The sequence below is a fragment of the Archocentrus centrarchus genome, chromosome 4, assembly GCF_007364275.1.
Source record: "Archocentrus centrarchus isolate MPI-CPG fArcCen1 chromosome 4, fArcCen1, whole genome shotgun sequence".
In the NCBI taxonomy this organism is placed as follows: domain Eukaryota; kingdom Metazoa; phylum Chordata; class Actinopteri; order Cichliformes; family Cichlidae; genus Archocentrus; species Archocentrus centrarchus.
Genome location: NC_044349.1, coordinates 17791291 through 17805612, shown reverse-complemented (window position 1 = coordinate 17805612; position 14322 = coordinate 17791291). Strand labels below are relative to the sequence as shown.

The 14322-nt window shown below is 38.4% G+C and overlaps 2 protein-coding genes across 4 annotated transcripts; both read left to right on the top strand.

The window, feature by feature from the left end:
• The first annotated feature begins 460 nt into the window (after nt 1-460).
• zranb2 (zinc finger, RAN-binding domain containing 2) lies at nt 461-5356 on the top strand. 3 transcript variants are annotated; one of them, XM_030728008.1, is made up of 10 exons: nt 470-623; nt 1311-1363; nt 1452-1560; nt 2297-2379; nt 2480-2556; nt 2685-2831; nt 2919-3118; nt 3504-3563; nt 4108-4257; nt 4476-5356. In XM_030728008.1, exons 1-10 carry the CDS (start codon nt 568-570, stop codon nt 4531-4533), a joined length of 993 nt encoding a protein of 330 aa, XP_030583868.1. In that variant the 5' UTR covers nt 470-567; the 3' UTR covers nt 4534-5356. The 3 variants fall into 3 exon arrangements, with proteins under 3 accessions (XP_030583867.1, XP_030583866.1, XP_030583868.1); XM_030728007.1 differs by lacking the exon at nt 4476-5356 and having other exon boundaries at nt 461-623; nt 2925-3118; nt 4108-4468; XM_030728006.1 differs by lacking the exon at nt 4476-5356 and having other exon boundaries at nt 465-623; nt 4108-4468.
• Nucleotides 5357-7493: 2137 nt separating this feature from the next.
• Nucleotides 7494-11030, top strand: ptger3 (prostaglandin E receptor 3 (subtype EP3)). Its single transcript, XM_030727975.1, has 2 exons — nt 7494-8418; nt 8951-11030. Exons 1-2 carry the CDS (start codon nt 7567-7569, stop codon nt 9254-9256), a joined length of 1158 nt encoding a protein of 385 aa, XP_030583835.1. The 5' UTR covers nt 7494-7566; the 3' UTR covers nt 9257-11030.
• Nucleotides 11031-14322: the final 3292 nt, after the last annotated feature.

The window sequence follows — 14322 nt, the reverse complement described above, 5'->3', positions numbered from 1 at the left end:
CAATGGAGGTAAACTAAAATGGGAAAGATGCATTCTCCTTTTTTGGTTTTAGTTGGAAGTCTGCCTGCTACATTTTGGATCAGCTGTAGCTTGTGTCAATTTTGGCTCAAACATGTATAAAATGAATTGCAACAGTCTAATCTAGAGGCGATAAAAGCAAGTATAACCATCTTTAGATTCATTTTAGATAAAACTGAGCTAATCTTACTGAGTCTCTAAGCTGCATTAAATAAGACTGAACAGCTGAATTGGCATGCTTATTTAACATGAGGTGTGACACAGGATCTCAGCTGTGTTAAGTCAGGTGGGTCAATAATGAGTCATCAGGGTCAATAACAATCAATAGGCTGCATATGTTTGTATCAAAACATACATGGAACATATAATGGCAGTGTTTGCCATTATATAAATTTCCATTTTCCAAGCAGGAGGAAGTGACTTTAAATAAGTACCGACAGGCGCCTGAAGGTGGCAGTGTATAGCCGGTAGTGGTATCCTCTGCTGCATGGACGTAGTGAGCGTAGCATAGTCTTCCAGCGAGGGTAGGAAGCGCTTAAAGGGACGAAAATGTCGGGCAAGAGTTTTCGAGTCAGCGACGGGGACTGGATATGTCCGGATAAAAAGTATGTACTCCATCACAGTGAATAAATCAAAGTATTAGGGGTTATATTTAGCAGTAAACGGGTGCTTGGTTTGCTGATGTTAACAGGCAGGTTAGCAAGCGTAGGCCTTTTAGTTTGTGGCTCATGCTAACGTTCATTATCTCATTAAAATAGGTCGCTTTTATTTTTCTTTTCCGCCCGGGCTACACTGAGAACAATAAATATGATCGGTTTTGGACTTAGATGTTGGGAAATATTGGTGCAAAGGGGAATATTGAGGAATATCGGTGCAAGTTTCTCGTGGACGCAGTAATACTGTTTAGCACGCTAGCCGTCGTTAGCTAACGTGGGTTGGGGTGAGTGGCTGCACTCACTGCTGTTGTGGGTGGTGTTTACGATGTTGTAGAAGCCAAGTGGTCATGAGTGAAGTGTCTTGATCCGGAATCAGCAGTATCGTGTTTCGAGTGAACTCCAGTAAATGCGCGTCGGACGAACCAGCTGCAGTTATCGGAGCTCAGGCCTTTGACAGAGGGTGTCTGAGCAAGGACCACAGGCTAATGGTGTGGCACATGGAAAGAAGAATAAACTGACACAGTCTGTAGCATGCTGTAGCATACTCCCACCATGTCAGAAAGAGTAAGGGACTAGCTCAAGCCTTACCTCCACTTAGAATGTTTTTTTGTTTTGTTTTTTAATGTGTTTTTGCAGGTGTGGAAATGTGAACTTTGCAAGAAGAACAAGTTGCAACAGATGTGGCAGAGGTGAGTCCCCTCACTCTCTCTATGCCTGTTGTTTTATATAGAAGAAACTTAATGCATTCGCCTTAAATAAAAAATGTTTTTTCTACAGAGAAAACCACAGAGGCAAAGATGATGAAGGCGGGAGGGACGGAGATTGGAAAAACACTGGCTGAAAAGAGTCGAGGCCTCTTCAGTGCAAATGACTGGCAATGCAAAACGTACGATATCACAAAAACATCTGTGCAGCTTATCAGAGTTGTCTGTGGTGTTTGTCTGTATTTTACATTTCTAAACAAGGTGTTATAGTGTCAATAGCAACTTCTCATAATCTACAGATGAGACAATATGAAAATTACCTATAATGATAATCGAAAAATGTGCAAAAAGTATGAACACCCTGAATCATTTTATCAAGGTTTTTTTAAGCACACTTTTTTTTTCTCATTCAATCATAATTTATTGCTCCGGCACCTGAGCCAAGTCTGATACTTTGTTTTATATTAGAAACAGTGCAGTCTTCTTTGATGCATTTGCATGAGACCTCATGTACAATTTCCATAAATATAAATGAGTTGAGAAGACTGCGATAGTAGTTGCAGTGAGTCCGACAACTGATGTAATAGCAACAGACTTTTGTACAAGAGTCTGGTGTTAATCTTGTTGTAACACACATGCAAGCAATTTGACACCTGTCATTTGAATAAACAAAGTGTGTTGCTTAGCCATGTAACATTTTATTGTGTGTGTGTGTGTGGGGACAGTCTCTGCAGACACAGGAGAGCAGAAGAGCATCCAGAATGTGTAATGCTGAAAGCTGCAGTTTTCTTAATTGACAAGAACTTACCTACCTATACCATTGTGGATACCATCATCTGGAATATTGTTGCAAAAAATAATATTTTTCCTTTTACAGTACTCTATCTTTTTTTTCTCCCCCCTCTTGTGTGCATACAGATGTGGCAATGTAAATTGGGCGAGACGGTCAGAGTGCAACATGTGTAACACCCCCAAATATGCCAAGCTTGAAGAAAGAACAGGTAACTCAACATTTTCTATAGCTGTTATTTTTGTTTTTGTTCTATTGGTTGTTGTTTTGATCATCAGTTGTTCATGGGTTTTTCTTTGTAATGCTTTCAGGTTATGGTGGAGGATTCAATGAAAGGGAGAATGTGGAATATATTGAACGGGAAGAATCTGATGGAGAATATGATGAAGTAAGTCCCCACTGGTACCCAAAGATCGCCGTTGTGATATTTGATGGGTGAAAGATTTTTAGCTTCAGAGGAAGTCTGCATTGGCAGAGTTCATATTTATAAAGATGTGCTATTTCGTATCCCCGCAGTTTGGTAGGAAAAAGAAAAAATTCCGCGGGAAGAGCAACAGCACATCTTCCTCAAAAGAAAGTGAAAAGAAAGAAGTAGCAAAAGAGGAAGAGGAGGAAGAGGAGGAGGATGAAGATGATGGTGACCTGTCCAAATACAAATTGGATGTATGATTGATGATTGGACCTGTAAATTTTAAAAAAGCTGGATAATATCCATTTATTTTATAAAAAACAAAAACACTTCCTCTACAGGATGAGGATGAGGATGATGATGATGATGATGATGATGAAGACGAAGACGAGGATGGTGACCTGTCAAAGTACGACCTGAATGCCAGCGACGACGATGACGATAAGCCAGCTAAGAAAAAGGGCAGCCGCTCCGGTTCTTCTCGCTCCCGTTCCCGCTCATCCTCGCGCTCTTCCAGCTCCAGTTCACGGTCTAGGTCCAGGTAAAAGGGTACAGGTCAAGGGTAACTCCGGGCAAAATGTCAGTATCGGCTCAATCTTCTTCTGATTTACTGATCGACATCAATTAAATGTCCTGTTGTGCTCATTTGTTGTCCTCTCTCTTCGAAACCCTAACCCCATATTCACGTGCACCATCCATATGGGATACATGTGTGTAGGATTTTGGTGTTTTTCCTGTTTTCATTACTTTATTTCTAGTCATCCTGTAGGTATATTGAATACTTGCCGATGCTTTAAGGCAGTTTTAAGTATCGAGTAACTTGCTAGTAGTTATAATAATGCCCGTCCATTTCCTCATTGCCAGCCAGCATAGCTCTGTCTTTGCTTAGAAAATATTGGAAAGGTTTTGTGTTTTTTGTCTTTCAGGTCCCGCTCTAGAAGCTCATCCAGTTCCAGATCTGGATCTCGCTCGAGGTCCCGCTCCAGGTGAATGAGGTGACATGCACTCTCTCCTATTAGAGAGTGTATGTGTGGGGCAGAAAGCTCCAGAACAGCTTTAGCTCACGTTTTAGCAGAGACTGCATAATTTTAGTTTTTTTTTTTTTTAATAAGATTAAAAAAAAATGTATAAGGCAAAGTCAAACTGAAATGTTAGTTTTGAGTGACTTGATGTGGGGATACTTTAGGTTTAGGCCTGAGAATACAAATAGTACTGAGTTCTAGTCTTACTGTGGCTTGTACATCTAGACATCTCGGGTCTTTATCAAGCATCTCTCAGCAGTGATTTGTGCTTTACCCACTCAATTAATATGACTATATTAAGATGAACCTAAACAATTTATACATTTTAAACCCATTTCATGGACAAGTAACCAAAGAGCCTTAGAGCATCTTGAGTAAGACGTTCCATCGATCCATATCTGAGTGCTCCTAATCTGCTCCTAATCAGAGAAGCTTGATAGAGATGCCCACATTGGTGAGACCCTGTCATACCTTACTGACCTCACTGCTTGGTTTATTCCTCATAAAGATCCAGCTCCAGGTCTGGAAAGGGCTCCTCTCCCCGGAAGAGGTCCCACTCCCCCTCCTCCTCACCTGAGAGGAGACAGAAGCGCAGTCGCTCCAGGTCATCATCTGGAGGGAGAAAACGGAGACGTTCTAGATCACGTTCGTCCGAAAGGTTTGGGTTTCTGTGGAATACCACAATGGCACTGATTGTTATTAGCCATCTGTCGCCTCGCTTATGGGAATTCAGATTTACAGAAATATGTTCACACTTTTGCCGTGTTATAATGCCTTTTATATATTCTGACCTTGTATTTGGTATACATAACTGAGTGTTAATGGTTAATTATGCTAACCTGTTTCTTCTTCCCATGGTGTTTTGTTTGATTTCAGGCGGCGTGGCCACTCTTCAGGATCATCCCATTCTGGCTCCAGTTCAAAAAAGAAATAACTTTCTTACTGTCTTTAATACAAGAAAAGGAATCCTAGTGGAAGTGCATGTTGTGTTGCCAAAAAAAAAAAAAAAACAACATCCCTTCAGTATATCTTCATCAAATCTCCAAAGTCTTAATCGCTCCCAGAAAAGGAGAAGCAGCAGCTCCCTTTTAAAAACCACCTACATCCCAGTCTGTGACAAGTGTTTGTATAGGTTTCCAATAAACATAAATGTTTGGTCCTATATGAAAATCAGATCTAGTGTTCAAGAGGCTGTATTCCATTTTAAACCCACTCAACTTAATATCTTCATGCATTACATTTAGTTTATGAATGAACTGGAGCAAAACCTGTCTTTTTTTTTTTTTTTTTTTTTTTCTGGGCCGTAGGAGACACCAGTGATTTTTCTAATAAGTACATTGTTTATTTTTTAAGTCAGAGTGAAGTGCTTAAGAGCCAATTTAGATGTAATGTAGCAATGAATTTTGGCCTGTTTTATTTTCCTGATAAATGTGCTGTATTTTGTGTTTTCAAGGTAAGTATTTTACTTTTTGATAATGCTTGTTTTAAGTACATTCTTGGTTGCTTGGTTTAGGTTTGTTTTTTTGTTTTTTTTTTTATAATAAATTGTGGCATATTTTTACTTTATGCTACAGATTCTCTTCATTTGTCATGAAACAAATTACTTCAAAAGTAGGTTTTTTTGTTTTTGTTTTTGTTTTTTTGCTCCAGATTAGTGCAGGAAGGGTAACATTTCTGGTAACGTGTGGCAGTATCGTCTTTATGGGGAAAAAAAACTCCTAAAATGTACTTGTGTAAATAAAATCCTGGCAACATTGCTTCCTGATACTTCTGTGTTTAATTTTACCGTTTTGTTTGGGGTGTGTTAAATCAAGTGGCTTTAGTTCTGAATCTGACTGTGGAAAAACAGTTTGCACAAAGTTGGCAACTATATCAACATTTTGCTGTAATTGAACTGTTCTTGTGGTCAACAGGTGGCAGATGTTGCCAAAGCTGGTAATCTGAACTGAAGGGATGAAAAATTTAAACTCATTGGGTCTCGAAGTTACACGTTTTAAATTAATGCTTACATACTGGACCTTCTAATTGGAAATGAAAACAAACACTTTGATGACCTCTGATGCCAAAGGTGAAAGGGGGGGGGGGGAGAGACCACTGATCAAGTTTACGTTTTTTCCCTTTGATTATATTAAAAGCAATAAACAAGTGGACAAAGAAACTTGAGCCACATAGTTTCCTAGCACAGATATTAATGTATATTTTATCTCAAAATGTGAGCGTTGCTGTTGCCAAAGCAAAAACATAGTGCATTAAAAACAAGTGCGAAGTGCACACTTTGATTTGCCCTGTTTGAGCCCATTTTAATATACCTGATATATTTATTTTTTACATGGGTTAATTGTTTTAATACTTTTTTTAAAGGTGTAACATATTTTAGGCTCTACTTGAAATAAAGACGTACGTTAACATGAGGTCAAATGTGACATATTTAGTTGGAAACTATAATATTTAGAATCTCCAAATTTAAGTGGTATTTCCTAAGTGTTGCCAATACAAAGGCATTAAGCAGAGTATTAAAGATAAGACATTTTATGAAAGTTTGACCTTGAAGAGGTCAGAAAATCCCCGTAAATCAAGGACAGTAAGAAACAGTTTTAAATACTGCTAGATAACATTATTAGCAGTTTGACTTTCAGATCAATTTATTGACCTGAAGGAGAGGTCAGAAGTCAAATGTGACGTTTTAAATCTTTATACAATACTTTCTATATGTTGATAATACACACTATACTTGTAAGAATCATAGTTTCTAAGTTAAAAGGCTTTTTTGTTGTTGTTGTTATCAAATTCTGACCAATAAATGAAGTTAACCTTGAAGAATTTGGTGGATCTAAGCCAAACTTTAATGGATTGTTTAATCAGAACTCATTCAAAACTTTTCGAGCTCTCGTGTTTGGCAGGGTAACTATAACAAAATAGCTCAAGTGGATTAAAAAAAATGCAACATGACAAAATAGTTCAACAAACTACACAAAGAAAGCTTATTTAGGTCTTAAAATCATCGGTTGTTTAAAAATAGGTTTATTGGATAAAACTTATAAATAAAAAGAATATACAAAACTACTACGTCATAATACACACTACTAAATGTATATAAAGCTGTATATAATACAGTTTGAAGCTCAGGAAAATAAATACTACAAAATTAGAAATGTAAACATACAGTAAAACTTATTTAAGGGCTGGATACACTACAGTAAAATGGCCTTATAGAGTAGCTTATTCAGTAAAGCAAGATAAAATTATTTGGTCTGCTAGAAAAACAAGCACAACAAATGTCAGAAAATGAAAGTATAACAGTGTGAAGTGTCTTAGTGACAGCAACTTAGTTTCGACAGTGTAGGGTGAAAAGAGAATAGATTATTCTCTGCTGGGTAAATGTGCTGCGTTGGTAAAGAGTTAATGATAAAAGCATGTTTCCTCAAAAAAAAGAGAGAGAGAGACTTTATCTCAGATTTGTAATTTACTAGCTCACATTTCTGAGTAAATCGAAAATGAGAAAACAACTTAAAATTTCGAATTATTAAATCGAATTTTTGAGACAATAACCCAACATTTTGACTTATTAGTGGCATTTTTTTTTTTCCAGTGGTGGAAACGAGCTTTCAGTTATTACACGGAGTGTGTCAGTTTTCCAGTACCTGTCCTTTTGGCAGCATATAACTCTGTTATAGAAAGTGCTCTTCCCTGCCAGATGAGAAAATGACACCCATCCAGAGGATAGCTGTGTGACCAATACTTACCCCGTAAGCCTGCACCTTATTCTAGATGCTTAAGGACAGTCTTTTATTACAGCACACTAACAATATGGGCTTTCTCGGGACCCTAAGTAGTCCCGCCTCCCGCGCTTAAAGGACACAGCGCGCTTTACGCATCACATTCGGATGGAACAGTTTGGAGCGCAAGATGTTGCCGGACCGACGCACACGGACTAACTGCTGTATGTAAGTTTACATTTTCCAAAAGAATGACTACAGTGAATTGTGATTGTCTAGGGAGCTTGCGCACGACTACTGAAGATATGCTGGACGCCAACGTCTCCAAGATTTTGCCCCAAAGCAATGACACAAAGAATTCCACTCGCGGATATGTATCAGTTGGATTTCCTATAACTATGATGATCACTGGCATGGTGGGCAACTCGTTAGCTCTTATCCTGGTGTATATCTCCTACAGAAAAAAGGAAAATAAAAGGAAAAAGAATTTCTTGCTTTGCATTGGATCTCTGGCGTTGACTGACCTGTTTGGACAGCTTTTGACAAGTCCAATAGTGATTTCGGTGTACCGAGCTGATCTGAACTGGACTCGCATCGACCCATCTGAGAACTTATGCGCCTTTTTTGGCGTGTGCATGACAACTTTTGGTCTGTGCGCTCTCTTCATGGCGAGTGCCATGGCGATCGAAAGGGCCATGGCTGTAACTAATCCCCACTGGTACTCTAATCACATGAAGACAAGTGTGACAAAGCAGACTTTGGCCGTTATATGGTGTCTTGTTTTACTATTTGCTCTGCTGCCCATCGCAGGGGTCGGGAAATACACGCGCCAGTGGCCGGGCACTTGGTGCTTCATCACCACGGTTGACACCGAAACCTCGGGCAATGTATTCTTCTCCACTACTTTTGCCATACTTGGGATCTCCGCTCTCCTTGTAACACTTTTCTGTAATGTCATGACGATTCGGGGCGTAATTATCTGGTGTAAAACCAAATCAGGAACCTCTCAGTCTTCAAAGCAGTGGGAACGACTCACCACGGAGACCGTCGTCCAGTTGTTAGGGATCATGTGCGTCCTGATTATATGCTGGTCTCCTCTGCTGGTATGTTTTTACAGGCGACTGTAGAATACATTTTGTTAATGAAAGTATATCCAAAACCACGTGTGCGTGTGTAGCCATATTTTATAACAATTTACTATTATAGTTTCATGTAGTTATAGCCCTTAGTAATACTTAAAGCATCTACGTTTTTTATGTGTTTGTGCCCATACCTTTGTCCCTCTGCCTTACACAAACTCCACTCCTCATCACATAAATGATGTCATGTATTTTTTCTCTAAAAGGCTACTGTCTTTAGCCATTAAGAGGTAATCCACTTAGGAGCCCTGTTTGGGGATCTGCATAGTGTGTAATGAGATCATGCATTGTCAGTCATATTTAATAGTCTCACTGAGATATTAATAAAAGGCACAGCTCTGTGATAGCAGAGACCAACTGTGAAAATAATTTTTTGGTAGTCTATCTTCCAACCAGCAAGTGTTTGTTCAATAAATTAAAGCTTTTGTCACTTAATGACATGCTTTCTCCGCAGTGTAAAAAATAATAAAGCTCTGCCCGAACATCTTCCCTTCAGGTGCTGATGCTGAGGATGATCTCCAGCCAGGTGTCGTACCATGAATGTAATTCATCTGTAACATCCAACCACACCTCCAATCGGGATTTCCATCTAGACTGTAATTTCTTTCTGACTGCGATACGCTTGGCCTCCCTCAACCAGATCCTGGACCCGTGGGTCTATCTGCTCCTCAGGGAGATCCTCCTGCGCAAGTTCTGCATCATGGCTAACGCTGTCTCCAACTGCTCTGTAGAGGATCAGAAAGAGACCCAGAGAGCACTGGATTCTCTTAACAAACAGAACCAAGAAACAAAACCTTCATAAATCGTCCCCAAAATTAATTCAGCCTTTCGCAGTAATTGCTACCTTGTGACTCTGAAGCCAGAAGAGTTTTCCATCAGGATGATGAGATGGGCAGGATGATGAGATGGGCAAAAGATGAATGGATTTCCCTCCACGCAGGGATACTGTGCAATGGGAAACACAGTGTAGCCTCTGTTGAAATGAAGTCAAGTCAGTTCTGTGCTTCTGTTTTGCATATAACGCATTCCATTCAAAGTTACCTAACCAGCATGTGGACGCATGACCGTGTCATCTCATGCACCAGGCTGCCGCACAGTCGCCAGGAGCTCTGTCATTGGCAGTTTTCATTTTTAACAGCAAACTCAATACTTCAGTATCTGGGTGTTCAGACTGACTTGTGTGGAAGTGCTGCATCTCATGCTCACTGTATTCCGTAACTTGAAGCCATAAGCTAACTAAAAGTAAAATGTTTTTTGTGAATGTAAGTGAAGAAACTGTAATTTGCTTAAATTAAGTTGTACATATCTTTGCCATATCTTACATGAAATGTAAACACTTGTTTTAACACTGAAAGAACAACTAAAGGCAAAAACTTCCAAACTGGAGCCAATTGTAAATAACATTATTTATTAGTGTCTATGATATTTGTTGTTTCTGTGCCGATTACTGATAATGCTACCTGCCTGGTACCTGTTGTATATTTTGTAATATACTGTACACGTTCCTGGGTGAGCAGCCAGGACTCTGAAAATGTGACTTTTTAAATATTTTGCCAGTTTATCTCCTGTATATGAATGTAGAGAGATTGGTGATTATCATCATCAAGGATTGCTGGCAGAAAACTGGTAAATGAAGAAGACTGAGTTCAAAATGTTCAAAACACCACAAAACATAATAATCTCGATAAACTGTGTGTTTGAAGCTGCTCGTACAACAGGCTGGCATCAATCATTAATGATGTAAGTCAGTAACATTAATACAGTACATTGCTAGTACCTGATTTTTCGCTGCAGGGACATGATTTTGACATGTATAATTTATGTGTTTCACTCAGTGGTGGTTTTCTTGGATAGTTTGGACAGGCCAATTTATATTCCACCATTGTGGAATACGTCTCATTATAGCCCCAATACTCAATAGGTATTAATTATTCATTCCCTTTAATGTGTATTATGAATTTTTTTTTTTTGAGGTCTCCCATGAAATCAGCATCATTTCTAATGAGGTGGTTTGCTCCCAGTGCCACCAGAATAAATGTTGCTGTTAGAGTGCCATATTTACGTTATTTCTTATACTCTGTTGTCTCGTATTTGTACATACAGTAAATGTTTGGCAGCCTCAAGGACTGGCACATTTGCTCTCATGGTAACCTTCAGGTTATGGGCTAAATTCATGTCACAACTCTGCCTTCTCAGCACATCAGCCAACAAGATTAGGCTGATGTATGTGCGCTCTGCCGTGCCTGGTTTTGCCTTTTCCTTTCACCCTGTGAGAATGCACACAGGCTCAGTGATAATGATCCTTTCAGAAATCATCTGCAAAAAGCCACATGAAAGATGAGCTTTTTCTCTTTGCATGTATCTGTTCATCTGATACAGAGTTTATCTTGAGTTGATCGTGAAACCCGGGTGCCATACTGGCTCACTCAAAGGTTTAACCTCATGTGTTGTGTGAAAACAAAGGAAACAACATTTTTCCAGGAGAGTGTTGCACAGAAATCAGTTGGCCTTGTCCCTTATTGCTGGCTGCGAGAAATAAATTTCACATGCGACATCTAAGTGTTATTACACTGAAATGAGTTGTTTTTATTTATTTTTAATGAATCCTTCACAAACTGAGCTTTTGGCTGTGCATCAAAAACATTTATTCTGAACATATGCCCACATTATGTAGCGTTAATATTCATTTCAGCACTCACCTCTGTGGTTTAATTCAGGCACTTATACAATGAATGCAGACTTTTACAAGTTGCTGTGGGATAAACTGACTCATTTAGCTAGTACTTAATTGATGTATTGTAATTATGCCAGGCCTCTGTCCAGAACTCTACATGCTCTATAGCATGTGTGAAATAATTACACAAAAAATAAAATAGCCTTAAAGCTGACTGGCTGCATATAATATCAGGAATTTATCAGAGTATTAAATTACAACCCCCACAGTGTAAAAGAAAATGGAATAATAATTATTTATTCAAACATAATAGATTTCAACCCTCCTTAATGGGCCCAGTAAAAGCCAACACAATATTTACAAGGAGTGCTGTCTGGCTTTCTGGAATAGCCAGATAGCTATGACTTATGAAATATGAATGTTCATCAGTTCCCAGGATGGTACAGAGTATTATGAAGTCTACAAGATGTAATCTTTGAAGGCAATAACAAATAATGTTTGGCTTTATTAAGAGGTGTTCACATTATTTTATAGTAATGTCAAAATTGTGCGTGAGCCTCTTTAAGAAAACCTACTATAAATGCCATTCAAACCACAGATTAAGAACTATTGAGTTTGGTTTACTTAAATTGTATTCATTCGTGTTATCACCAGGCTTTTTGAGCACACAGGAGTAACCTCCACTAGCATCAAAGAGAAGCTATAGTTATACAGTGACTTAAAAGAAAAAGGAGACCTTTAAGAAGCCTGCCACACGGACATTATGTCATGAGATTTCATGATAAGAAGAGATTGTCTCTTAAACTGTTTGCTTGATTGACATTTTGCACTTAAACCCGAACACTTCCTTGGAAATCATTAAGTTCCACAGTTTATGACTGTGGTAATCATTTTACTTCCCGCCTCTCAGAAAGCCATCTCCTTTAGAAACCCATTCCTAGTTACCTTGGAAACATCAGCTGTTTTTAATGAAAATCATTTGTCACAGAGTGCCACACTTTTTCCAAGGTAGCCTTTCTAGAAAGAATGATGTAACTTGGATAAAATCTTTGGATTTTCTTGTTTTTGTTTTTGTCACAAAATGACAGATTTCATGCTGAGGATAATGAGCAGGTCACCGATGACGTAAACTACTAACTGTTAAAAGAGAAGAAACAAAAGGTACGACAAAAAAAGTGTTCCTCGAATCTGTTAAAGAGGCAAACAGTGGTGTCATGTGTGCACACAGTTCAATAGAAAGAGGTCGGGCACACCAGCCAAGTTTCACTAATGAATGTAAATACCTGATGTCCATCAGAGGGACCTGTCCTTATGTTTTGCACCCATTCTGCTGTTTTTGAATGTTATATGAAAAGTCTGTACACTCTGATGGATGTTTCACCAAATTCTTACAAACTCTGAGACCCGATTCTCAGACGAGGGCTATCTGCACACTTTGACACAGCTACTACTTTTGCAGTGCTCTTGTTGTTTTTATCCTGTGGTCGGGTAAAGAATGCTGTGAAATCTGCAGCTTTATGGTTTAATTTGACATCTTTCAGAGATGAGGTTACACAACAATATTTAATTGATTTGTTCCCCTTAATGCACTTTTGAGTGATTCTGTTTCAGTGTTCTTGGCTAGTTGTGTTGTGTTAATGTAATGCCATCAAAACATATTAACATGTTTTTTTTTTTTCTAAATGAGGTGAACTTTTACAAGCATGTTTCGATTTTAAATAGTAAGTGATGCATCTTCATTGTCATGTTATTTAAAGAAGCCTGTAAAATGTGATGTAGTAACAAACTGCAATTCATCTGAGCCGATCACTACATTAAAAAAAAAAAAATCTGATATCATTCTGATACTCACTAGAATATAACATTTCCATGTGCCACCAATTTGAGTCTGGCAGTGGAACTTTGCTGCATTTATGTTCCCCCTATTTTACTGTCACACATGAACTGTGCAATCATTAATAAATAAAAAGTAGCATGACAACAATTTTTGGAATTTCTCCTTTTGTGTATGAACTCCTTAAAACAAGAAACAAACTATTAAAACTTATCACATGGACAAAAAAGGAAAGGAGAAGAACCTGAAACTTCTTTAAACAGACAGAAGACTTGAGCTATTTTAAATGCCGTGTGTGGCACTGTTTAACATCTCGGACAGCTTTGTTTTCTGGGCTGAAATCATGGGAACGATAATTTGAGATGAATATGACTGTTGTTTGTTGTCACTGTTTTGAACATTGTAAGTCTTTTGAATGCTGTTAGCAGCTGCAAAGGATGTGCAGGCTTCTGTTGTGAACTTGTGCAATATCTTTGCAATGGATCATAAAAACAACAATGCTGTACTAAAACACTGTACACTGAGGCATGCGTATCATTGAAAAAAGTAAAAAAAAAAAAAATCAATCATCAATAAATCTGAACACATGTGAAGTGTTATAATGCAGGATTTGTTATTTCTGGAGAGCACATGACACTGTTGCAGGTATCTTTAGAAAGCCCTGGGTCACTAAAAGCCTGTACTTATCACTAAGTATTTGCATTAGAACTACACGTGTGTAGTTACCTGTACTGTAACTATAAATATAGCAAAATATGTCAATAGTGGTCTGATATTTCTCAGTAGTATCTACCAAAAGAGCTTTTACATAACCTTAATAGGAAGATCTACAGTGCTGTGAAAAAGTATTCGCCCCTTTCCTGATTTCTAATGATTTTGCACATTTTTTTACACTTGCATGCTTCAGATCATCAAACAAAAAAATACAAAATGCAGTTTTCAAATAATAATTTCATTTATCATAGAAATAAAGCTATTCAAACCTATCTGGCCCTATGTGGAAAAGTATTTGCCCTCTAAATCTAATAACTGGTTGTGCCACCCTTGGCAGAAAGGAACTGCAATCAAGCCCTTGTGATAACTGCCAACATCTTTCACATCACTGTGGAGGAATTCTGGCCCACTCTTCTTTACAGAATTGTTTTAATCCAGCCACATTGGAGGGTTTTGAGCATGAACAGCTTGTTTAAGGTCATGCCATCACAATCAGAGTGGCGTTTCACTAGGCCACTCCAAAACCTGTTTGGTTTTTTGTTTTTGTTTTTTGAGACATTCAGAGCTGGACTTCCTGGTGTATTTCAAATCATTGTCCAGCTACATAACCCAAGCGTGCTTGAACTTCAGTGCATGAACTGATGGT

Bases quoted from the DNA above. Each gene is read 5' to 3' on its own strand.
- zranb2 (XM_030728006.1), top strand. From the start codon at position 568: ATGTCGGGCAAGAGTTTTCGAGTCAGCGACGGGGACTGGATATGTCCG. The intron at 624-1,310 runs GTATGTACTCCA...GTGTTTTTGCAG, and splicing joins TGGATATGTCCGGATAAAAA to GTGTGGAAATGTGAACTTTG. The intron at 2,832-2,918 runs GTATGATTGATG...CTTCCTCTACAG, and splicing joins TGTCCAAATACAAATTGGAT to GATGAGGATGAGGATGATGA.
- ptger3 (XM_030727975.1), top strand. From the start codon at position 7,567: ATGACTACAGTGAATTGTGATTGTCTAGGGAGCTTGCGCACGACTACT. The intron at 8,419-8,950 runs GTATGTTTTTAC...TCTTCCCTTCAG, and splicing joins TATGCTGGTCTCCTCTGCTG to GTGCTGATGCTGAGGATGAT.